This window comes from Pseudorca crassidens, chromosome 5, assembly GCF_039906515.1.
Source record: "Pseudorca crassidens isolate mPseCra1 chromosome 5, mPseCra1.hap1, whole genome shotgun sequence".
Lineage (NCBI taxonomy): Eukaryota > Metazoa > Chordata > Mammalia > Artiodactyla > Delphinidae > Pseudorca > Pseudorca crassidens.
In genome coordinates this window covers 101,701,954-101,726,920 of record NC_090300.1, presented here as the reverse complement: position 1 = coordinate 101,726,920, position 24,967 = coordinate 101,701,954, and the positions used below count along the sequence as shown (strand labels likewise).

General features: G+C 39.6%; 1 protein-coding gene, 1 non-coding gene and 1 pseudogene across 3 annotated transcripts in view; 1 reads left to right on the top strand and 2 right to left on the bottom strand.

The window, feature by feature from the left end:
- LNP1 (leukemia NUP98 fusion partner 1) overlaps nt 1-8,053 on the top strand; it is a 37,214-nt gene extending 29,161 nt beyond the window's left edge. For both annotated transcript variants that reach the window (XM_067739112.1, XM_067739113.1), the window contains exons 3-4: nt 4,371-4,601; nt 7,894-8,053. In XM_067739112.1, the coding sequence (XP_067595213.1) occupies nt 4,371-4,601; nt 7,894-8,043 (381 nt within the window). In that variant the 3' untranslated portion in view covers nt 8,044-8,053. The remainder of the gene's footprint in view (nt 1-4,370; nt 4,602-7,893) is intronic.
- A 1,047-nt stretch (nt 8,054-9,100) lies between these two features.
- Nucleotides 9,101-9,214, bottom strand: LOC137225683 (U6 spliceosomal RNA; annotated as a pseudogene).
- Nucleotides 9,215-10,827: 1,613 nt separating this feature from the next.
- TRNAV-UAC (transfer RNA valine (anticodon UAC)) lies at nt 10,828-10,901 on the bottom strand. The gene has a single exon. It is a non-coding gene; the product is annotated as a tRNA-Val (tRNA).
- Nucleotides 10,902-24,967: the final 14,066 nt, after the last annotated feature.

The following is a 24,967-nucleotide window of genomic DNA, read 5'->3' as shown; positions in this document are numbered from 1 at the left end:
TTATGTTTGGTATTTCTTTTTCTTTCATTCTTTATACATTTATTCATTCAATATATATTTAATGAACTCATGCTATGAAGAAGGCAAAGTGCTGCATACTGAGATTCTAGCAGAGAATGAAATGTAGCCCCTGACATGAAGGAGCATACAGTCTAATGGAGAAGAGAGATGTGTAACAAAATTAACCAAATTATTGATGACAGCTATGATAAGTGTCATAAAGAAGTGTGAGATCTCAGGAGAGTGTCTAAATGGTGGTTCAGGGGCCTGAACCAATTGGGGTGGTAGGAAAGGCTTTCTGGGGAAATGCAGTTTCCACGGTGACTGAAGGGTGATTAGCCAGGGATGAGGCGAAGCGATGGGGTTGTGGGCGGAGTCACAGCCAGAGAGGACCACTTGTGAAAGTGCCTGTGCTGGGCAGGAGCAGGTGAGCTGGAGGAACTGACAGAAGACCAGTGAGGCTATGTCACTGAAGAGGTGAGGGTGGTGCAAGATGAGGTGTAAAGTGAAATGTGATCAGGTATGAATTTGACGTTGTTTTAACTATGCTGGCTGCTGTGGGAAAAGTGAAATAAAGTGAGTTAGGATGAATGCAGGATATCCACTACTACGAGGCTGCTGCTGGAATCTGGGTGAAAGGTAATGATGACTTGGATTAGGGTAGTAACAGTGGTGCTGGAAAAAAGTAGATGGTTTTGAGAGACATTTAAGAGGTGGAATCTGCTGACTTGGCAATTGGATGTGGAGGGGGGCTTCTGAATTACTGGTCTGAGTAACCGGGCAAATGGTGGTGCCGGTTTCTGAGTTCTGGGACACTTGAGAAGCAGGCTTGGGAAGGAGAGATGATGAATTCAAATTTGGACAAGTCAGGTGGGGTGCCTGTGGGATACCAAGAGGAGAAGTGGGCAGAAGCTCAGAAGAGAGGTCTGGGCTAACAAATAAATCAGAAACTCGGTTATAGATGGAAATTGAAGCCTGGGGGTGAGACATGGAGGGAGACAGTGTAAAGTAAGAAAGCAAAGGAAGGGAAGGAGGACTAGTTTAGAGTGTCGGGGGACGCCAACAGTTATGAGTAGTTAGAAGGGAGAAGTGAGCAAAAATGTCTAAAACACAGTGGCAGAAAGATCAAAGGGAAACCAAGAGGGTGCAGTGGTAGAAGGCAAGGGAAAGGCTGTTTCCAGAAGGGTTCAATAGGCAACTGGGTTGAATGCTATGGAGTGACTAAAGACCATTAAGTGCCCAGAATTTGGCAACATGGAGACCAATATCCTGACTAACATTAGTGTTAGATGAAAAAGTGTGATATAGCCTCATCCACCAGAGGGCAGACAGCAGAAGCAAGAAGAACTACAATCCTGCAGCCTGTGGAACAAAAGCCACATTCACAGAAAGATAGACAAGATGAAAAGGCAGAGGCCTATGTACCAGATGAAGGAACAAGATAAAACCCCAGAAAAACAACTAAATGAAGTAGAGATAGACAACCTTCCAGAAAAATAATTCAGAATAATGATAGCGAAGATGATCCAGGACCTCGGAAAAAGAATGGAGGCAAAGATTGAGAAGATGCAAGAAATGTTTAACAAAGACCTAGAAGAATTAAAGAACAAACGAACAGAAATGAACAATACAATAACTGAAATGAAAACTACACTAGAAGGAATCAATAATAGAATAACTGAGGCAGAAGAACGGGTAAGTGACCTGGAAGACAGAAAGGTGGAATTCACTGCTGTGGAACAGAATAAAGAAAAAAGAATGAAAAGAAATGAAGACAGCCTAAGAGACCTCTGGGGCAACATTAAACACAACAACATTTGCATTATAAGGGGCCCAGAGGAGAAGAGAGAGAGAGAAAGGACCTGAGAAAATATTTGAAGAGATTATAGTCAAAAACTTCCCAAACATGGGAAAGGAAATAGCCACCCAAGTCCAGGAAGCACAGAGAGTCCCAGACAGGATAAACCCAAGGAGAAACATGGCGAGACACATAGTAATCAAATTGGCAAAAATTAAAGACAAAGAAAAATTATTGAAAGCAGCAAGGGAAAAATGACAAATAACATACAAGGGAACTCCCATAAGGTTAACAGCTGATTTCTCAGCAGAAACTCTACAAGCCAGAAGGGAGTGGCATGATATACTTAAAGTGATGAAAGGGAAGAACTTACAACCAAGATTACTCTACCTGGCAAGGATCTCATTCAGATTTGATGGAGAAATCAAAAGCTTTACAGACAAGCAAAAGCTAAGAGAATACAGCACCACCAAACCAGCTCTACAACAAATGCTAAAGGAACTTCTCTGAGGGGGAAACACAAAAGAAGAAAAGGACCTACAAAAACAAACCCATAACAATTAAGAAAATGGTCATAGGAACATACATATCGACAATTACCTTAAACATGAATGGATTAAATGCTCCAACCAAAAGACACAGGCTTGCTGAATGGATACAAAAACAAGACCCATCTATATGCTGTCTACAAGAGACCCACTTCAGACCTAGGGACACATACAGACTGAAGGTGAGGGGATGGAAAAAGATATTCCATGCAAATGGAAATCAAAAGAAAGCTGGAGTAGCAGTACTCATATCAGATAAAATAGACTTTAAAGTAAAGAATGTTACAAGAGACAAGGAAGGACACTACATAATGATCAAGGGATCAATCCAAGAAGAAGATATAATAATTATACATATATATGCACCCGACATAGGAGCACCTCAATACAGAAGGGAACTGCTAACAGCTGTTTTTTGCCACATTACAAGGTACTACAGAGTGAGGCCTGGAAGGACTTGAAGGTAACAACTCCAGCTTTTTGACAAATTCTTTGAGAAACCTGAGGACCTCCCCCGCCCCTAAAGAGGTTATCATTTACCCAAGGTCACACAGCTAGTGAGTAGCAGATTGACATACCTGGGTTTTCTGATTTCAGATCTGCTGGCCTTGTTGCTCCAAGTTAGCAGTTAGTAATGCCAGCATGCAGAAAGAGCACAGAGTGTGGTTACAACTGACTTGGATTGCAATCCTAGCTCTTCCCTTTATCAGCCATGTAGCTTTAGAAAAGCCATTTAATCAGCTTTTCTCAGATAAATAATAGCACTGTGGAAAAGCAAGCTTCTGCTTGTTGTGAGGGGCAAGTGTGTCTACACATAGTAGGTGCTCCACCAACGGGACCTCATCTCAAACTCCAAACCTAGGTGTCTTGTATCCCAGAGTATGGGCCCCTTTGCCCACACGCTTGTGAAATGGGTCTAATCCTCTGTAACACATGAGATGCCAAGAAATCCTAAAGTCTCCATCAATTTTTATCATATGAAGTTTATACAGCATCATTCATTATAAGAAAAATACATATTAAAACAATAATACCATCTCACTCTTCCTATTTGTTGGCAGTTTGGGGAAACAGGCACACTCATGGTTTGGAATATTAATTTGTATCACCTCTTTGGAGAATAATTTGACAATACATATCACAATTTAAAATGCACTTATTCTTTATTAACCTACCTGTTTCACTTTTACAGATACATTCATACACATCCAAAATGTATATCATTGCAGCATTCTCTGCTACAGCAAAGTTTGCACAGGAACTAAATATACCTTTTAAAAAACAAAAACAAACAAACAAAAAAGAAAAAGTGTGAGTGAAAAAGCTGGGGTGGAGTGGGTTGGGGAGTGAGAGAAATTAACAGAGCAAGTGTCACAATTCTTTCCAGAAGTTTGGTTTATCTGAACTATCTTTTTTTTCACCATTTTCCAATTGTGATTTTAACACTGATGTCATTGCAGTACATGACCTCTATGTTTGTGTGTATTATGTGAAATACCCTTATTTTCAGAATATTTATTAAACATGCAGCAAATATTTTTAAAGTTTTTTCGTCTACCATATTATATGTTGTTTTTTATGCACATTAGCTTTATTTTTATATAGTTAAGTTAATTTTTTTCCTTATGACTTCTTCCATTGCTCTTTTGCTTAGAAATTCCTTCTCCATACAGAAAGCACACAGATATTTGCCTTTGTATTATTTCTTAAATGTTTATGGCTTCATTAAAAATTTATTTTGATAATTTTGAAATTTATTTTTACATATCAATTTAAGGCTGGACCACTTTATTATACCACCCTAATGATAGAGGAGCAACATAGCTAATATTGGGATGTTCTACTTACTGTTTTGACCAACTGACCCCACTGCCTCATTGCAGGAGAAAGCTCCTACTGATCAAGAAGATAAAATTTCAGTCCAACATGAGATTTGTTTGGTTAGTAATTTATGGACATTCTGTCTCTGTGCTAATATTGTACATTCTCTTTATATTGTAAAATTTTAAATTCTGTATTCCCAGTTTCCTGTGCTTCCCAGCATGATGTCATCTGACAGCCATCCTAGAAGTCATTCTTATGAGGACCAGGGATTTCAATGCCGTACTCACGTGCGGGATTACAGAAAATACTCAGAGGATGGGTCATTCAAGGAGCCCCTGGAATCAAAAAGAAGATCCCATTCCAAAATTCAGGCATTTTCAGAGTCCTTTGAACAGCAACTCTGCTTTAGAACCAAACGCTCTGTCTCTTCGGTACGTAACAGAGTTATTGAATATTTAAACCATTTTAGAAAAGGAAACCCAAAGGATTCATCCTCCCCTAGTTTGAGGAGAACAAATCTAACTTCTTCATTTACAGGTTGGTGTTGTGATCTTTGAAAAATGGCACTCAGTTTTAGATAGCCCAGGTGTACATAAAATTTTAAAATTATTATTATTGAAGACATGTGGTGTAGGAAGAATTCCTAAAGGAGCACATGTGGAATGTTTTTGTTACCAAGGTCCTCTGTTTTCATCACCCTTATTATAAATAATTGTGATTCGTTCTCCTTCTACTATCTGAAGAAGAAAAAACTGCCCCTACTGCTCTTGTTCTCTCATATTTAATCTGGTAGGAAATAGTTTGTGATGGTGTTGTGTTCCCCTGTACTTTTAAAAAGCACACAGAAGGAACTCTCTGGACACTATGGTGTGAGTATCCAGGAATAGAGGAGCAATCCAGGCATTCACAGTGGCCTCCTCAGAGTCTAATTGAAGCCCAAGGGAGACAAAGGCAGGAAATGGGGGAAAGAATTGAAACACGACTGATGATGCCAAACTTGATACATAAAGTAATAAACTAGAGACCAATTAATTGGGGAGTAGTTTTTCAACTCTGCAACGTGCTCACTGAGTGGCCTTGAGCAAAATACTTTTTTTTTTTGGTGGGTTTTTTGTTTTGGTTTTATTTTGCGAAAAAAGAATAATGATATGTTTCTGCCATGTAGTAGGCAGAGCAAATAAGTAAACCTAGGTGTATTGCCACCTGGGTCTTGAGCTATGCTCTGTGAATGGCCAGGGGAAGGCACTCAGGTGCTTGCTACCTCATTGTCCACCTGAGTGCGGTGCTTTCTGCCTAGCAGTGATGGCTGTTGGGATTGTTACTGTGCATCTTTGCCTCACAGGCGGCACCTCACTTTTGTCCCAGTGACCTTGTGTATCTAGATTCCCCTTCAGTAAGCTGCTCTCTCTACTGGATCATAAGAGGAATAAGGAAGGAGGCGTAGTGAACAGCTGTCACTTACTCTATCTAAACCTTATTAAGTTTCTGTTTTGTCTTTTCTTTATACTGTTTTTTTAAGATATGGTTTCAGACTTAGAGCAAGGTTGCAAGAATAGTACAAAACTACACCCTTCATCTAGATTTCCTCTAAACGTGAATATATTATCACATTTTCCTATACCCGCTCTCTCCTTCCCACCCCCAAACAAGGGCACAAGGACATAATACAGTACAATAATTAAACTCAGGAAATTAACACCAATACAAAACTTTTATATCTAATCTATTGACCTTATTCATATTTTGTCAGTTGTTCCAATAATATTTTTTAAAACGAGATTCCAGATCATGCAATGCAACCGATTTTCATGTCCCTTTAAGGTATTTTATTTCTGGAACAATGCCTCGGTCTTTTTCATGGGACTGGCATCTGAAGAGTACAGGTCAGTTATTTTTTAGAATGAAGCTCAGTTTGAGTTCATTTGATATTTCTTCATGATTAGATTCACATTATGAACTTTTGGCAGGAATAAAACAGGCGTGAAAAAATTCCTGTTTCAAAACTACGTGTTGAAATCATTAATTATATTAATTAGGGGACTGACTTGCTTTAAATTCTTTCTGAAACAAGGGAGGGTATAAATATATTCTGAAAAAAATTTTAATCTGAACAATTCTTTGTTGATTCTGATGGCTTCAGAAAAACATTCATATCACATATTTATATAAGGGTGTAAATGTGAAATCAGTTTTTATTTAAAGAGATGTTCATTACATTATCCTTAAAATATAAAAATGTTTGTTTCATTCATTTCTCAAGTTCTTCCTTTTGAGTACCAAGATAACCAAGGCAGCATTTTCAACTTTTTTGACTCAAGAACTCTTTTCATAGTTATGTACAGTCGGCCTTTTGTGTCTTTGGGTTCTGTACCCATGAACTTGAGCATCCGTGGATTTTGGTACCTGTGGGCGGTCCTGGAACGAACACCTTTGTGGATACCAAGGGACAACTGTATAATAGCTAGAAACCTGCTAGGAATTTACAAAATCATTAAAAAAATTTTCATATTATATGAGAAATATACATGATAAATAATTTTAAATTCAGTATTTATTTTATATCAGTCTTTAAAGAGTATATTATAAAGTTTATCTTAATGCAAAATAAAAAATTTGGAACATTGCATACTTTAAAACTTTTCTATTTAACAATTGATACACTTTTCTAAAGCTAACTACATTAAAAAGTGTGATTTTTCAGCAATTTAAAAAATAATATATATTGCCTTTTCTTTGTTTTGTTTTTTTTGTTTTGTTTTTTGTTTCTTGCGGTACGCGGGCTTCTCACTGTTGTGGCCTACTCCCGTTGCGGAGCACAGGCTCCGGACGCGCAGGCCCAGCCGCCATGGCTCACGAGCCCAGCCGCTCCGCGGCATGTGGGATCTTCCCGGACCGGGGCACGAACCCGTGTCCCCTGCATCGGCAGGTGGACTCTCAACCACTGCACCACCAGGGAAGCCCTATATTGCCTTTTATTTGGGGGCCAAATGTATGTATGTACTAATACATAGATTTAGATTTTACATCCTTTAGCACCAAGAAGAGCCAGAAACTGCTTTTGTGACCTGCTCATGACAAACAACATTAAATTTTTTCATTTTTATATTGAAAAACTCAACTGGCTTATTTTTTTTTTTTTTTTTTTTTTTTTTTGGTACGCAGGCCTCTCACTGCTGTGGCCTTTCGCGTCGCGGAGCACAGGCTCCGGACGCGCAGGCTCAGCGGCCATGGCTCACGGGCCCAGCCGCTCCGCAGCATGTGGGATCTTCGCGGATCGGAGCACGAACCCGTGTCTCCTGCATCGGCAGGCGGACTCTCAACCACTGCGCCACCAGGGAAGCCCTGTAATTTAAGGGAGTGAACATAAGAAGGTTAGAATCATTCCGTGTATGATTCCCTTGCCACATTCCTTTTCAAAAAGCACCAGAAGGATATTAATTTTACTGTGCCATGGAATCACATCCCTCTGTACATTAGAGGCAGAGTAGTGTGCAGGTTGAGTTTCCTCCATAGACCACTTGTTAATGCCCAAGGCCACCTATTCCTTTATTTTATGACTAAACCTTTAGCAACACCCTTAGGCTTATGCTAATTTATTACTAGAAACTAAGATGTGAAAGTCTGCTAAATGATTAGAGTTTTCTTCATTTCTGATAATTAGGAAAAATGTGGAATGTTGTCAGATGTTGGCATATCTACCCTTTTCTGACCCTTCTTTTTCAGGGACCTGAGAGCAGAAAGGAGAGAAATGAGAGAGAATACCGGGCAGTGGAAATGAGGTCTTGCAAGAAAGTGGAGGAAAGAAGGAGCTCTGGGAAGGAAGAGTGTGGAGAAGCTTACCTGCCCGCCCTGTCTGAAAAGGGGCCCAAATAGTACTTTGTTTCCACACCATGACTACTGATGCTGCTGTGTTTTTCTGAGCCCCAATTCACCAGGCCCAGGAGTGGTAGCTGTAGAGTCTGCAGATGCTGAGTGACTCAAGTGGGTGGTTGATTCAGCTGCTCCCCAAGACAGCTTGCATCATACTCCAGCTGCTTTTCAGAGTGTGATCTGCTCTGTTGCCCTTTTATGGGAATAAAAAGGATAAAAGGTATTTTAATAGCATAAAGTAATTATTGAAAATGTGAAGAGAGATATTTAAAGAGCCACCCACACATCTTCACCAACCCTTCTTCCACATCACCCTGGCAAATAATCTTAAATAAAAGTCATTGGTGTGACTCGATGCTTACTCCCTTATTAGAAGTAATTATATAAGTATGTCTAAAGGCCATCATTTAATGAGAGCTGGTAATTAAGGTGCCAAGTACTGTGCTGGGAGTTTGAATGCATTACCTAATAGTCCTCACCACTCTGAGGTGGGACCTAGTCTTCTTTTCACTTGCTGGCTGAGGAAACTGGAGTTTAGGAAAGTTCAGTCACTCACTGGGGAGGTGGCAGAGTTAGGGCCGGAGCCCAGTTCATGCTGACTCATGTTGCTAACTTGAGGCAGGACCTTCATTTCCCTTTTGCAGTGGGTCCTGACTTAGTAGGTGTGTGATTTGCTTGTGAACGGGCAGATGTGAATGAGAAAAGCAGGACTTGGGAGTGGGTTACAATTTTGATGACGTGGGTGGAGACTGAATCTCCGAGATCAGCTTTATGCTCTGAGTTTTAACTTTATGAGACTATTTATTTTTTATTGAGGTATAAGTGACATGTAACATTATATTAGTTTCAGGTGTCCAACGTAATGATTCAGTATTTGTATGTATTGTGAAATGATTGCCACAGTAAATCTAGTTAACATCCATCACCATACATAGTTACACATTTTTTCTTGTGATGAGAACTTTTAAGATCTACTCTCTTAGCAACTTTCAAATATACAATACCATATTGTCAACTATAGTCACCATGCTGTACATTACATCACATCATGATTTATTTAAAACGTATGGACCACCTCCCAACTTTGCTTGTCATCTTTGCACAGGAGCTGTGCTAATCCTCTCTGTATCCAGAGAAGTTCCCGTTTGAGTGTATGTGCTACTGAAGCAGGCACTTCTTTTTTCCCCCCGGCTCTATTGAAGTATAATTGACAAACAAAATTGTATATATTTACATTGCACAGCATGATTGATATGTGTATGAGTATTTGACATACTTTGTAAAATCATCACCACGATCAGGTTAATTAACATATTGAGGCCATATTCTGTTTTTTTCCCTAGAAGAAAAGATAGTAGAATTCTCCCTATTTATTCTTTGTCTCTGTCTTGGATCATCAAATGCCCAAGGGCAGCTAGAATCTCTGTTTTGTAAAGAAGAAGGTCTCCCAAAACTACTACTCATTACTAATGTCGGAACTTACTGCTTATGTAAGAACAAACTAACTTTGGCATAGACAATAAAAAGAAGGAAAAGGAGAGAGAAAAAGAGAAGAGGAAAACAGTAAAAGAAAAGTAAAATAGTGATGATCATTAATTTGCATTCTTTCAATTCATACAACTTATACCTTCACCATTTTGAATTGACAGTTTCATGCAGCTTTTTAATGATCATTTTTCACACAGGTAAAAGATGTCTTCAGCTATTACATGGTGTGTTTGCCTGTTATTTGCCACCGCCAAGGGGGAGGATGGGACCTGACCTGCCTTTGAGGTCTGTGTTATACTATGTGTTGTTTCCACACCCTTGCTCTGGGTACTTTTCAGTCTTGCTAACCAAGTTTCAGATTTGGGCATGGTCTACTCATCTGCTGTGGCCCCAAAAGAAAGGTCTGGGGAGAGGTGGCCCACCCATGGAAAGGAGAGACGCCTGGAGTTCCCAGGGCCCATTGGCTGGCTGGCTGAGACAGTAGCCACCTTCCACTCCAGCCAGGATGTCTGTGAAGTTTCTTCCCCTTCAAGGATAGCAGTACCTGGGAAAATTAGGATTAGGACTTTTATACTATATTTTATCAAATTGGAGGAAAGTCTGTTTTCAACACACTTTCAGGACCATAGTAAATGGAAGAGGGGGGACTCTCTGAATATGAAGGTGACAGCTTATTGCCTTTTTTAAATATCACAAAATGATAGTCGTCATAATAAAAATACAGATCAAGAAAAAGAATGAAAATTAAAAACTCTTATTGTACCTACTCGGAGATAAACATGGTTAATACTTTGTTTTCTGTCCTTCCAGAATATTATCTATGTGTATACAGAAACACACACACACACACACACACACACACACACAAACTTTTTTCCAAACATGAGTTCATTTCAGTTAATAGTGTATCATTTACATCTTTTAAAATAGTCAAGTGCATAATTTTAATGGTTCCTTGCTTAAAACATTCTCGTCTCTTCCATCTTTTTTTTTTTTTTTTTTTTTTTGCGGTACGCGGGACTCTCACTGTTGTGGCCTCTCCCGTTGCTGAGCACAGGCTCCAGACGCGCAGGCTCAGCGGCCATGGCTCACGGGCCTAGCCGCTCCGCGGCATGTGGGATCTTCCCCGACCGGGGCACGAAGCTGTGTCCCCTGCATCGGCAGGCGGACTCTCAACCACTGCGCCACGAGGGAAGCCCAAGTCTCTTCCATCTTAAAAACTTCCCTCATAATATACCGATAGGTACCACTTTTTTTTTTTTTTTTTTTGGCCACACCGGGTGGCTTGTGAGCTCTTAGTTTCCCTACCAGGAATTGAACCTGGGCCCTCGGCAGTGTAAGCACCAAGTCCTAACCACTGGACTGCCAGGGAATTCCTGCAAACTCAATTTTTTAAAGTAAATAATTATTTCTTGCCCTGCCTGCCCCCAATCTGTTTTCCCTGTCTTAGTGAATGGTTAGCATAATTTACCAGTTGTCAACAAAGAACCTGGTTGGGTTTGAAACCATCACGTACTCTTCTTGTTCTCCATTCAAATAATTATCAACTTCTGCTTATTTTGCCTCTAAATATCACTTGGACCTACCAAATTCCATTCTCATTGCCAGCATCCCACATCAGGCCCTTTATATCTTGCCTTGATTCCAACAAAAATGATAATATTTTGGATATGTTTGGTTAAATAGAATATATTATTAAAATTAATTTCCCCTGTTTTTTCCCTATTTTAATGTTGCTACTATTAGAAAATTTTAAAGTACCTCTATGTCTCATATTTCTGTTGGGCAGCAATTATCTATACTCTAACTCTCAAGCCTCTTTTTATATTACTTGAATTTTATTTTTTAAATTCTAGGAGGCTTAAAAAGAATTGGAATTTAATTAATCCATGGTATTATTTTGGGTTAACTGGCCTAATACTAGTTACAACATTTTAAAGTTTATTAACCTGATTCTTTTTTCCTCCCTTCCTTCCTTCCGTCCTTTCCCCCTTCCTTCCTTCCTTCCTTCCTTCCTTCCTTCCTTCCTTCCTTCCTTCCTTCCTTCCTTCCTTTCTTCCTTCCTTCCTTCCTTCCTTCCTTCCTTCCTTCCTTCCTTCCTTCCTTCCTTCCTTCCTTCCTTCCTTCCTTTCTTCCTCCCTATTCTCTCCAAATAAAAATATCTCTGTTTATTCATATTCTCTTCTGTACTATAGTATGACTCATGTCAGTTTTATCATGTAATGATTTACTTACGTCTGTCTTCCCATCTAGACTGTGAACTCTTAGTAGTAGGAACCATATCTTAATCATCTTTGCATTCCCAGAACCCTTGCCTTTCACATAGTAGTGACGTCATAGATATAGTCTGAGAATGTGACTCTGAACAACCAGGGTTCTAGAACTTGAATTAATCCTGCTTATTTTAGGCAAGACACCGTCATATGATACTCTCTTGAAATAAAAAATTGTGTTGTAGATAGTATTCCCCCCCAATGGAAACATTTTTTACTTATAAAAATAACAGTATCGGACTTCCCTGGTGGCGCAGTGGTTAAGAATCCACCTGCCAATCCAGGAGATGCAGGTTCGAGCCCTGGTTCAGGAAGATGCCACATGCCACGGAGCAACTAAGCCCGTGTGCCACAACTACTGAGCCTGTGCTCTAGAGCCTGGGAGCCACAACTACTGAAGCCCTCGAGCCACAACTATGGAAGCCCACGCGCCTAGAGCCCGTGCTCTGCGACAAGAGAAGCCACCGCAATGAGAAGCCTGCGCACCGCAATGAAGAGTAGCCCCCGCTCGCCGCAACTAGAGAAAGCCCACGTGCAGCAACGAAGACCCAACGCAGCCAAAAATAAATAAATAAATAAAATCTACGTTTAAAAAAAACCCCAAAAAACAAAAAAAAACACAGTATCTGACATACTTTCAAATAATACAGACGCATGTAAAATAGAAAGTGACTGTCCTTTGGAAAAGACCAGTGTCAGAAATATGAAATTAATACAGTTGAGCACTACTGTCAAGGCACACTGATTACTCTAGGGGGCAGACTTGAGCCGACCTTTGGATGATAATGCTGGACACAGAGAAGTCTCCCTGTTGGGCCAATGACAAAATCACTAACATTACTTTCAGACAGAAAAGAGAACTGCAGCATTTCCTATCAAAATTCTTGGAGGTGGGTTTAAACTAATTAAATGTTGAGTAATTTTTATGACTTATTAATGTATTTAAAGGTACACATGAGGGAGGATGACAAACTGGTTATCTCCATGGGGCATGAAAAAAGAAAGAGGCATAAAATACTTGTGCAGATGATTTACATTTGCACAATGGGAAATTTTAAACTGGCAAAGGGAGGGATTATAAATTCTAATGATCTCTGTCTTTGGAGTTTTTAACATCCTACTGTAACCTTGGATTATCTAATTCTGTTTTGGCTGAATTCCTGCCACAACTTTGGAGCCAGTTATCATAGTAGTTGACTGAGAACAGTTCTGCCCCATCTGCTTGTATTGAGATGTGAGGAAAAAAACAACGGTGAATGGGAACCCTAGTGTACTGTTGATGGGAACGTAAATTGGTGCAGCCACTATGGACAAGGGTATGGAGGTTCCTCAAAAAATTAAAAATAGAACTACCATATAATCCAGCAATTTCACTTCTGAGTATTGATGTGAAGGAAACAAAACAGTAGCTCAAAAACATATCTGCACTCCCATGTTCACTGCAGCATTATTTACAACAGCCAAGATGTGGAAACAATCTAAGTCTCCATTGATGAGTGAATGGATAAAGAAGATGTGGTACATATATATGTATGTATGTGTATATATAATATATATATACAAATGGAATATTATTCAGCCATAAAAAGAATGAAATCTTGCCATTCACAACAACTTGGATGGACCTGGAGGGCATTATGCTAAGTGAAATAAGTCAAACAAAGAAAGACAAACACTGTATGATGTCACTTATATGTGGAATCTTAAAAAAAAAAAGAAACAGACTCATTGATAACAGAGAACAAACTGGTGATTGGCAGAGGTGGGGGGTGGAGGGATGGCGAGGATGGGGGGTGAGAAATGGGTGAAGATAGTCGAAAGGTACAAACTCCCAGCTATAAAAAAATGTAAGTCATGGGGATGTAATGTACAGTATGGTGACTATAGTTAACACTACTGTACTGCATGTTTGAAAGTTGCTAAGAGAGTAGATCTTAAAAGTTCTCATCACAAGAAAAACAAATTTTGTAACCATGTGTGGTGACGGATGTTAACTAGACTTGTTGTGGTGATCATTTCACAATAAATACAAATATCAGATCATTATGTTGTACACCTAAAACTAATATAATGTTATATGTCAATTATACTTCAAAAAAAGAGAGAGAAAACAAAAAACAAAGGAACAGAGAACAGATTGGTGGTTGCCTGAGGTGGGGAGGGGGTGTAGATAGGCTGTGTGCAAAATGGGTGAAGGGGGTCAAAAGGTACAAACTTCCAGTTTCAAAATAAATAAGTCCTGGGGATGTAACGTACAGCATGGTGGCTATAGTTAACAATACTATATTGAATATTTGAAAGTTGCTAAGAGAGTAGATCTTAAAAGTTCTCATCACAAGAAAAGAATTTTGGAACTATGTGTGGTAGTGGATATTGTAGACACTGTAGTCATCATTTCGCAATATATACAAATATGGAATCATTATATTGTACACCTGAAAAGAATATAATGTGTTTTTAAAAATTATTTATTTGGTTGTGCTGCGTCTTCGTTGTGGCAGGTGGGATCCTTAGTTGTGGCATGCGAACTCTTAGTTGCAGCATGCATGTGGGATCTACTTCCCTGACCAGGGCTGGAACCCTGGCTCCCTGCATTGGGAGTATGGAGTTTTATCCACTGGGCCACCAGGGAAGTCCCCTGAAATGTATATAATGTTACAGGTCAATTATAGCTCCATTAAAAAAAAAAAAGCAAGCAAACAAAAAACAATAATGAACTGTGAAACTCCTCGATTTAAGCCGGCTTCTTTTCCCCAACTTGTGCATGCATGTGTGCCTAGCAACTCTTGAGTGACTTATACCCCAGAGCATAGCCCCCCTTGCCTTGGCTCATGATCTCTGAGTCTCTACCTTGTTCACTAATTGCCAGGATCTGCTTGTTCATTCAACAAAGATTTTTTGACTTCCTGTCCTGTGCTAGGGATACAAAAGTGAGCAAAAGAGATAAAAACCTGTTTTCCAGGAGCTCACATTCCAGTGAGAAAGATAAATAGTAAACAAAAATCTACTCATCACTTCCTCAGAGATAACTAATTAAAAAAAATATTGTGTGCCTCTCTAGCTTGAAGACCTTGGCAAGCTCCTCATTATTTATAGAATTAAATCAAAACCTTTCAGCATGGCATCAAACACCCCATGTAGCTGGTTTTCACACTTTAATGACAAAGGTATTATTTCAAACTCTTCTTACCTCCTTCCCTCTCTTCTCCTCCCTCCTCAGTATTCTGTGTCCTATACATCTTTCTTCACAGCAGATGTTTTCATTGCTATTGTGTAAATCGCCTTCAAGTGTTTTGGTGGAGGGATAAATGCAAACAAATGAAATCTTCATAGTGACTATTGTGTCTCTTTGTTTAGATTTTCCATTTGGGATGGGCACTGGTTAGCTGTTCATTAAGGGGTAATAATAATGTACTGGCCAGGAGCCATTTTAACCTGAGCAAGGAGCCAACCAAGTACTTTCCTAGGACTCTCTTTTCTTATCTCTGAAATACATCTATCACCTGTGAGTAGCTAATGAGTGTTTAAAGGTTGTTCTTTATGTTCTTATAAACAAGTGGCCTTTTTTCCTCATCCCTGAATTTGCAAACATAGTATGATAATGATGTCACCATTTCCAAGGAAGTGTAGGAACAAGAGAAAAAAAATGTTAAGAAGGGGGAATGAGAAAAATAAGATATGAGGACTTTTAAAGATCGTCTGATAAATAAGTTCTAGGGATGCAATGAACAACATGATGATTATAGGAACGACTGAGGTATGCTATACATGATAGCTTTTAAGAGAGTAAATCCTAAGAGCTCTCATTACAAGGAGAACTTTTTATTCCTGTTTTTTTTCCCGTTTCTTTTTATTGTATCTATATGAGATGATGGATGTTAATGAAACTTATTGTGGTAATCATTTCACAATATACGTAAGTCAAACTTTATGCTGTATACCTGAAACTCAAACAATGATGTATATCATTTATATCTCAATAAAACTGGGGGTGAGGAAAGGTCATCTGATTTAAGACTGTCTCATCCAAATTCCTAATTGATGTAAGAACTCCCTCTGCAGTGGGTCTGCCAGGTGCCTTCCAGGCTTCCTTCCCTCCCTCCTCCTGCCCCTCCCTTCCCTCCTTCTTCCCCCTCCTTCCTTTCCTTTTTCTTCCTTCCCTCCTCCCTTCCTGCCTCCCTCTCTTCCTCCCTTCCTTCTTTCCTTCCTTCCTTCTTTCTTTCATTTATAATTGATATATAATATTGTGTTCGTTTCAGTTACACAGCATAGTGTTCAGAATTTTTTTCAGATTCTTTTCCATTACATGTTATTACAAGATATTGAATACAGGTCCTTGTGCTATACAGTAAATCCTTGTTGCTTATCTATTTGATGTATAGTAGTTTATATCTGTTAATCCCATACCCCTAATTGTCTCTCCACACCCCCTCCCTTGGTAACCATAAGTTTGCTTTCTGTGTCTGTGAGTCTGTTTCTGTTTTGTATATATTTTCATTTGTATTATTATATTATTATTATTATTTTCTTTTGTGGATTCTTCTAAACGAGTAGAGGGTTTTGAAGTGGGACAAGGCATGATCCAAATAGTATCTGAATAAGATGACCTGGTATAGAGAACAGACTTGGGGGGATAAAGAAGAGAAACAGGGAGACTAGTTAGGTGACTATCATGGTGGTCCAAATAAGGAGATGTTTATGGCCAAGCTTAGGTTGGAAGTTTGGACCAAGTGAAAAGCAGTTTAATGAAGATTGTGTTTTGAAGGTGTAGCTAACAAGGCTTGCCGATGGATTAGATGTGGGGTATGAAGGAAATAGTAACAAGGAGACAAGTCGTTGATGATTATGTGTGCAACTGGGTGGTATCACTTAGAAGAAGGGGGCTGATGGGAGGAGCAGCTTTTGAGGGAATATCAGGACTTCGGTTAGTTATCTTGGATGCCCTTTAGGTATCTAAGTGTCTGGACGGTGCTAAGACTGTACTTTCTATCTAAAGGTGTCCAAAGCTGCTTTAGATGGAAAATGTTTAAAGTTGACCTTTGCTGCTGCCAAAATAGTAGCCACTGGAGGCAGACTGCAAGATGGCATCTTAGGTTTTTGAGGAAGCAATCAGAATACACAAAGGGGGAAATAAGTGTATAATTACATAATGTAGATTTCATATTTAATTTTATGGGAAAAGCAATAATTACTTGGCTTTTGGTTTTAAATGGAAATACCCACTCATTGGGAAATAATTACTCTAATTTCAGTTTATTTTACTCTAGATCATTCTGTGATGAAAGCAGTTATCGAAAAAGGTCTCCAGAATGGAAGGAGTGCCAAGTCAGAGGTATATAATATGTTTTAATTCTCTCGGAAGAATATCTCTTTAATGGCTTGTTTTTCATTTTCTTTCTTTTTTTTAACATCTTTATTGGAGTATAATTGTTTTACAATGGTGTGTTAGTTTCTGCTTTACAACAAAATGAATCAGTTATATATATACATACGTTCCCATATCTCTTCCCTCTTGCGTCTCCCTCCCTCCCACCACCCTATCCCACCCCTCCAGGCGATCACAAAGCACAGAGCTGATCTCCTTGTGCTATGCTGCTGCTTCCCACTAGCTATCTACCTTACGTTTGGTAGTGTATATATGTCCATGCCTCTCTCTCACCTTGTCACAGCTTACCCTTCCTCCTCCCCATATCCTCAAGTCCATTCTCTAGTAGGTCTGTGTCTTTATTCCTGTCTTACCCCTAGGTTCTTCATGACATTTTTTAAATCTTAAATTCCATATATATGTGTTAGCATACGGTATTTGTCTTTCTCTTTCTGACTTACTTCACTCTGTATGACAGACTCTAGGTCTATCCACCTCATTACAAATAGCTCAATTTTGTTTCTTTTTATGGCTGAGTAATATTCCATTGTATATATGTGCCACATCTTCTTTATCCATTCATCTGATGATGGACACTTAGGTTGTTTCCATCTCCGGGCTATTGTAAATAGAGCTGCAATGAACATTTTGGTACATGACTCTTTTTGAATTTTGGTTTTCTCAGGGTATATGCCCAGTAGTGGGATTGCTGGGTCATATGGTAGTTCTATTTGTAGTTTTTTAAGGAACCTCCATACTGTTTTCCATAGTGGCTGTATCAATTTACATTCCCACCAGCAGTGCAAGAGTGTTCCCTTTTCTCCACATCCCCTCCAGCATTTATTGTTTCTAGATGTTTTGATGAAGGCCATTCTGACTGGTGTGAGATGATATCTCATTGTAGTTTTGATTTGCATTTCTCTAATGATTTTTGATGTTGAGCATTCTTTCATGTGTTTGTTGGCAGTCTGTATATCTTCTTTGGAGAAATGTCTATTCAGGTCTTCTGCCCATTTTTGGATTGGGTTGTTTGTTTTTTTGTTATTAAGCTCCATGAGCTGCTTATAAATTTTGGAGATTAATCCTTTTTCAGTTGCTTCATTTGCAAATATTTTCTCCCATTCTGAGGGTTGTATTTTCATCTTGTCTATGGTTTCCTTTGCTGTGCAAAAGCTTTGAAGTTTCATTAGGTCCCATTCGTTTATTTTTGTTTTCATTTCCATTTCTCTAGGAGGTGGGTCAAAAAGAATCTTGCTGTGATTTATGTCATAGAGTGTTCTGCCTATGTTTTCCTCTAACAGTTTGATAGTTTCTGGTCTTATATTTAGGTCTTTAATCCATTTTGAGCTTATTTTTGTGTATGGTGTTAGGGAGTGATCTAATTTAATACTTTTACATGTACCTGTCCAGTTTTCCCAGCACCACTTATTGAAGAGGCTGTCCTTTCTCCACTGTACATTCCTGCCTGCTTTATCAAAGATAAGGTGACCATATGTGCGTGGGTTTATCTCTGGGCTTTCTATCCTGTTCCATTGATTTATCTTTCTGTTTTTGTGCCAGTACCATACTGTCTTGATTACTGTAGCTAGCTTTGTAGTATAGTCTGAAGTCAGGGGGCCTGATTCCTTCAGCTCCGTTTTTCGTTCTCAAGATTGCTTTTGCTATTCAGGGTCTTTTGTGTTTCCATACAAATTTTGAAATTTTTTGTTCTAGTCCTGTGAAAAATGCCCGTGGTAGTTTGATAGGGATTGCATTGAATCTGTAGATTGCTTTGGGTAGTAGAGTCATTTGCACAATGTTGATTCTTGCAATCTAAGAACATGGTATATCTCTCCATCTATTCGTATCATCTTTAATTTCTTTCATCAGTGTCTTATAATTTTCTGCATAAAGGTCTTCTGTCTTCTTAGGTAGGTTTATTCCTAGATATTTTATTCTTTTTGTTGCAGTGGTAAATGGGAGTGTTTTCTTGATTTCACTTTCAAATTTTTCATCATTAGTGTATAGGAATGCCAGAGATTTCTGTGCATTAATTTTATATCCTGCTACTTTACCAAATTCATTGATTAGCTCTAGTAGTTTTCTGGTAGCATCTTTAGGATTCTCTATGTATAGTATCATGTCATCTGCAAACAGTGACAGCTTTACTTCTTCTTTCCTGATTTGGATTCCTTTTATTTCCTTTTCTTCTCTGATTGCTGTGGCTAAAACTTCCAAAACTATGTTGAATAAGAGTGGTGAGAGTGGGCAACCTTGTCTTGTTCCTGATCTTAGTGGAAATGCTTTCAGTTTTTCACCATTGAGGACGATGTTGGCTGTGGGTTTTTCATATATGGCCTTTATTATGTTGAGGAAAGTTCCCTCTATGCCTACTTTCTGCAGGGTTTTTATCATAAATGGGTGTTGAATTTTGTCAAAAGCTTTCTCTGCATCTATTGAGATGATCATATGGTTTTTATCCTTCAATTTGTTAATATGATTTATCACATTGATTGATTTGAATATACTGAGGAATCCTTGCATTCCTGGAATAAACCCCACTTGATCATGGTGTATGATCCTTTTAATGTGCTGTTGGATTCTGTTTGCTAGTATTTTGTTGAGGAATTTTGCATCTATGTTCATCAGTGATATTGGCCTGTAGTTTTCTTTTCTTGTGACATCCTTGTCTGGTTTTGGTATCAGGGTGATGGTGGCCTCGTAGAATGAGTTTGGGACTGTTCCTCCCTCTGCTATATTTTGGAAGAGTTTGAGAAGGATAGGTGTTAGCTATTCTCTAAATGTTTGATAGAATTCTCCTGTGAAGCCATCTGGTCCTGGGCTTCTGTTTGTTGGAAGATTTTAAATCACAGTTTCAATTTCAGTGCTTGTGATTGTTCTGTTCATATTTTCTATTTCTTCCTGATTCAGTCTTGGCAGGTGGTGCATGTCTAAGAATGTGTCCATTTCTTCCAGGTTGTCCATTTTATTGGCATAGAGTTGCTTGTAGTAGTCTCTCATGATCTTTTGTATTTCTGCAGTGTCAGTTGTTATTTCTCCTTTTTCATTTCTTATTCTATTGATTTGAGTCTTCTCCCTATTTTTCTTGGTGAGTCTGGCTAATGGTTTATCAATTTTGTTTATCTTCTCAAAGAACCAGCTTTTAGTTTTATTGATCTTTGCTATCCTTTGCTTCATTTCTTTTTCATGTATTTCTGATCTGATTTTTATGATTTCTTTCCTTCTGCTAACTTTGGGGTTTTTTTGTTCTTCTTTCTCTAATTGCTTTAGGTGCAAGGTTAGGTTGTTTATTCGAGATGTTTCCTGTTTCTTAAGGTAGGATTGTATTGCTATAAACTTCCCTCTTAGAACTGCTTTTATGGCATCCCATAGATTTTGGGTCATCGTGTCTCCATTGTCATTTGTTTCTAGGTATTTTTTAATTTCCTGTTTGATTTCTTCAGTGATTACTTCGTTAATAAGTAGTGTATTGTTTAGCCTCCATGTGTTTGTATTTTTTACAGATCTTTTCCCGTAATTGATATCTAGTCTCATAGCATTGTGGTCGGAAAAGATACTTGATACAATTTCGATTTTCTTAAATTTACCAAGGCCTGATTTGTGACCCAAGATATGATCTGTCCTGGAGAATGTTCCATGAGCACTAGAGAAAAATGTGTATTCTGTTGTTTTTGGATGGAATGTCCTATAAATATCAATTAAGTCCATCTTGTTTAATGTGTCATTTAAAGCTTGTGTTTCCTTATTTATTTTCATTTTGGATGATCTGTCCATTGGTGAAAGTGGGGTGTTAAAGTCCCCTACTATGAATGTGTTACTGTCGATTTCCCCTTTTATGGCTGTTAGTATTTGCCTTATGTATTGAGGTGCTCCTATGTTGGGTGCATAAATATTTACAATTGTTATATCTTCTTCTTGATTCGATCCCTTGATCATTATGTAGTGTCCTTCTTTGTCTCTTCTAATAGTCTTTATTTTAAGTCTATTTTGTCTGATATGAGAATTGCTACTCCAGCTTTCTTTTGGTTTCCATTTGCATGAAATATCTTTTTCCATCCCCTTACTTTCAGTCTGTATGTGTCTCTAGGTCTGAAGTGGGTCTCTTGTAGACAGCATGGGTCTTGTTTTGTATCCATCCAGCAAATCTCTGTCTTTTGGTGGGAGCATTTAGTCCATTTACATTTAAGGTAATTATCGATATGTATGTTCCTATTCCCATTTTCTTAATTGTTTTGGGTTCGTTATTGTAGGTCTTTTCCTTCTCTTGTGTTGCTTGCCTAGAGAAGTTCCTTTAGCAGTTGTTATAGAGCTGGTTTGGTGGTGCTGAACTCTCTCAGCTTTTGCTTGTCTGTAAAGGTTTTAATTTCTCCAACAAATCTGAATGAGATCCTTGCTGGGTAGAGTAATCTTGGTTACAGGTTTTTCTCCTTCATCACTTTAAATATGTCCTGCCAGTCCCTTCTGGCTTGCAGAGTTTCTGCTGAAAGATCAGCTGTTAACGTTATGGGGATTCCCTTGTGTGTTATTTGTTGTTTTTCCCTTGCTGCTTTTAATATGTTTTCTTTGTATTTAATTTTTGACAGTTTGATTAATATGTGTCTTGGCGTATTTCTCCTTGGATTTATCCTGTATGGGACTCTCTGTGCTTCCTGGACTTCATTAACTATTTCCTTTTCCATATTGGGGAAGTTGTCAACTATAATCTCTTCAAATATTTTCTAAGTCCCTTTCTTTTTCTCTTCTTCTTCTGGAACCCCTATAATTCGAATGTTGATGCGTTTAATGTTGTCCCAGAGGTCTTTGAGACTGTCCTCAGTCCTTTTCATTCTTTTTTCTTTATTCTGCTCTGCAGTAGTTATTTCCACTATTTTATCTTCCAGGTCACTTATCCGTTCTTCTGCCTCAGTTATTCTGCTATTGATCCCATCTAGAGTATTTTTAATGTCATTTATTGTATTGTTCATCGTTGTTTGTTTCATCTTTAGTTCTTCTAGGTCCTTGTTAAATGTTTCTTGCATTTTGTTTATTCTATTTCCAAGATTTTGGATCATCTTTACTATCGTTATTCTGAATTATTTTACAGGTAGACTGCCTATTTCCTCTTCATTGTTAGGTCTGGTGGGTTTTTATCTTGCTCCTTCATCTTCTGTGTGTTTTTGTGTCTTCTCATTTTGCTTATCTTACTGTGTTTGGGGTCTCCTTTTTGCAGGCTGCAGTTTCGTAGTTCCCATTGTTTTTGGTGTCTGTCCCCAGTGGCTAAGGTGGTTCAATGGGTTGTGTAGGCTTCCTGGTGGAGAGGATTAGTGCCTGTGTTCTGGTGGATGAGGCTGGATCTTGTCTTTCTGGTGGGCAGGTCCACGCCTGGTGGTGTGTTTTGGGGTGTCTGTGGACTTATTATGATTTTAGGCAGCCTCTCTGCTAATGGATGGGGTTGTTTTCCTGTCTTGCTAGTTGTTTGGCATAGGGTGTCCAGCACTGTAGCTTGCTGGTCGTTGAGTGAAGCTGGGTGCTGGTGTTGAGATGGAGATCTCTGGGAGATTTTCACCGTTTGATATTATGTGGAGCTGGGAGGTCTCTTGTGGACCAATGTCCTGAAGTTGGCTCTCCCACCTCAGAGGCACAGCACTGAGTCCTGGCTGTAGCACCAAGAGCCTTTCATCCACACGGATCAGAATAAAAGGGAGAAAAATTAGAAAGAAAGAATTAATAGAAGTATAAAGAAAGAAAGAAAGAAGGGAGGGAGGGAGGAAGGAAGGAAGGAAAAAAAGAAAGAAGATAAAGTAAAATAAAATAAAGTAAGATAATATATAATAAAGTCATTAAAATAAAAAAATAATTAAGAGAGAAAAAAAAAACCGACGGATAGAGCCCTAGGACAAATGGTGAAAGCAAAGTTATACAGACAAAATCTCACATAGAAGCATACACATACACACTCAGAAAAAGAGGAAACGTGGAAAACATCATAAATCTTGCTCTCAAAGTCCACCTCCTCAATTTGTGATGATTCGTTGTCTAAAGGAGGGAAGGAAGGAAGGAAAGAATGAAGATAAAGTAAAATAAAGTAATTAAAATAAAAAGTAATTATTAAGGAAAAAAAATAAAAAAAACCCAAAAAACGTTCAGAGAGAACCCTTGGACAAATGGTGGAAGCAAAGCTATACAGACACAATCTCACACAGAAGCATACACTCACAAAAAAAGGAAAAGGGGAAAAATCATAAATCTTGCTCTCAAAGTCCACCTCCTTAATTTGGGATGATTCCTTGTCTATTCATGTATTCCACAGATGCAGGGTACATCAAATTGATTGTGGAGCTTTAATCCGCTGTTTCTGAGGCCGCTGGGAGAGATTTCCCTTTCTCTTCCTTGTTCTCACAGCTCCAAGGGGCTCAGCTTTGGATTTGTCCCCGCCTCTGCGTGTAGGTCACCGGAGGGCGTCTGTTCTTCGCTCAGACAGGATGGGGTTAAAGGAGCAGCTGATTCGGGGGCTCTGGCTCACTCAGGCTGGCGGGGAGGGAGGGGCACGGACTGCGGGGCGAGCCTGCGGCGGAAGAGGCCGGCGTGACGTTGCACCTGACTGAGGCGCGCCGTTCATTTTCCCGGGGGAGTTGTCCCTGGATCCGGGGACCCTGGCCGAGACGGGCTGCACAGGCTCTCTGGAAGCGGGGTGTGGATAGTGACCTGTGCTCGCACACAGGCTTCTTGGTGGCGGCAGCAGCAGCCTTAGCGTCTCATGCCCGTCTCTGGGGTCCGCGCTTTTAGCCTCAGCTCCCGCCCATCTCTGGAGCTCCTTTAAGCAGCGCTCTTAATCCCCTCTCCTCACGCACCAGGAAACAAACAGGGAAGAAAAAGTCTCTTGCCTCTTCGGCAGGTCCAGACTTTTCCCTGGACTCCCTCCCCGCCAGCCCTGGCGCACTAACCCCCTGCAGGCTGTGTTCACGCCGCCAACCCCAGTCCTCTCCCTGCGCTCTGACCGAAGCCCGAGCCTCAGCTCGCAGCCCCGCCAGCCCTGGCGGGTGAGCAGACAAGCCTCTTGGCTGGTGAGTGACGGTCGGCCCTGATCCTCTGTGCGGGAATTCCTCCGCTTTGCCCCTGCACCCCTGTTGCTGCGCTTTCCTCCGCGGTTCCGAAGCTCCCCCCTCCGCCACCCGCAGTCTCCGCCCACGAAGGGGCTTCCTAGTGTGTGGAAACCATTCCTTCTTCACAGCTCCCTCCCACTGGTGCAGGTACGTCCCTATCCTTTTGTCTCTGTTTATTCTTTTTTCTTTTGCCCTACCCAGGTACGTGGGGGGTTTCTTGCCTTTTGGGAGGTCTGAGGTCTTCTGCCAGCGTTCAGTAGGTGTTCTGTAGGAGTTGTTCCACTTGTATTTCTGGTGTATCTGTGGGGAGGAAGGTGATCTCCGCGTCTTACTCTTCCGCCATCTTCCCGGAAGCCCTCCATTTGTATTATTTTTTGATTCCACATATAAGTGATATCATATAGTGTTTATCTTTCTCTGTCTGACATTTCACTAAGCATAATATTCTCTAGGTCCATCCACATTGCTGCAAATGACAATATTTCATTTTTTATGGCTAATATTCTATTGTATATGTACATACCACGTCTTCTTAAGCCAGTCTTTTCCAGATGACTGCCAGGGCTGGGAAGGCAGCCGATTTCATTGTGTTAAAACTCTCATGACTGATATTGTTAGCCTGCCACCCCTCCCCTGCAAAAAAGGTCCTTTCTCATACTGAGCTGCAATCTTCCTTTTGGAAGCTGCAATCTTCCACATGGAACTTGGTCTTTTTCGCT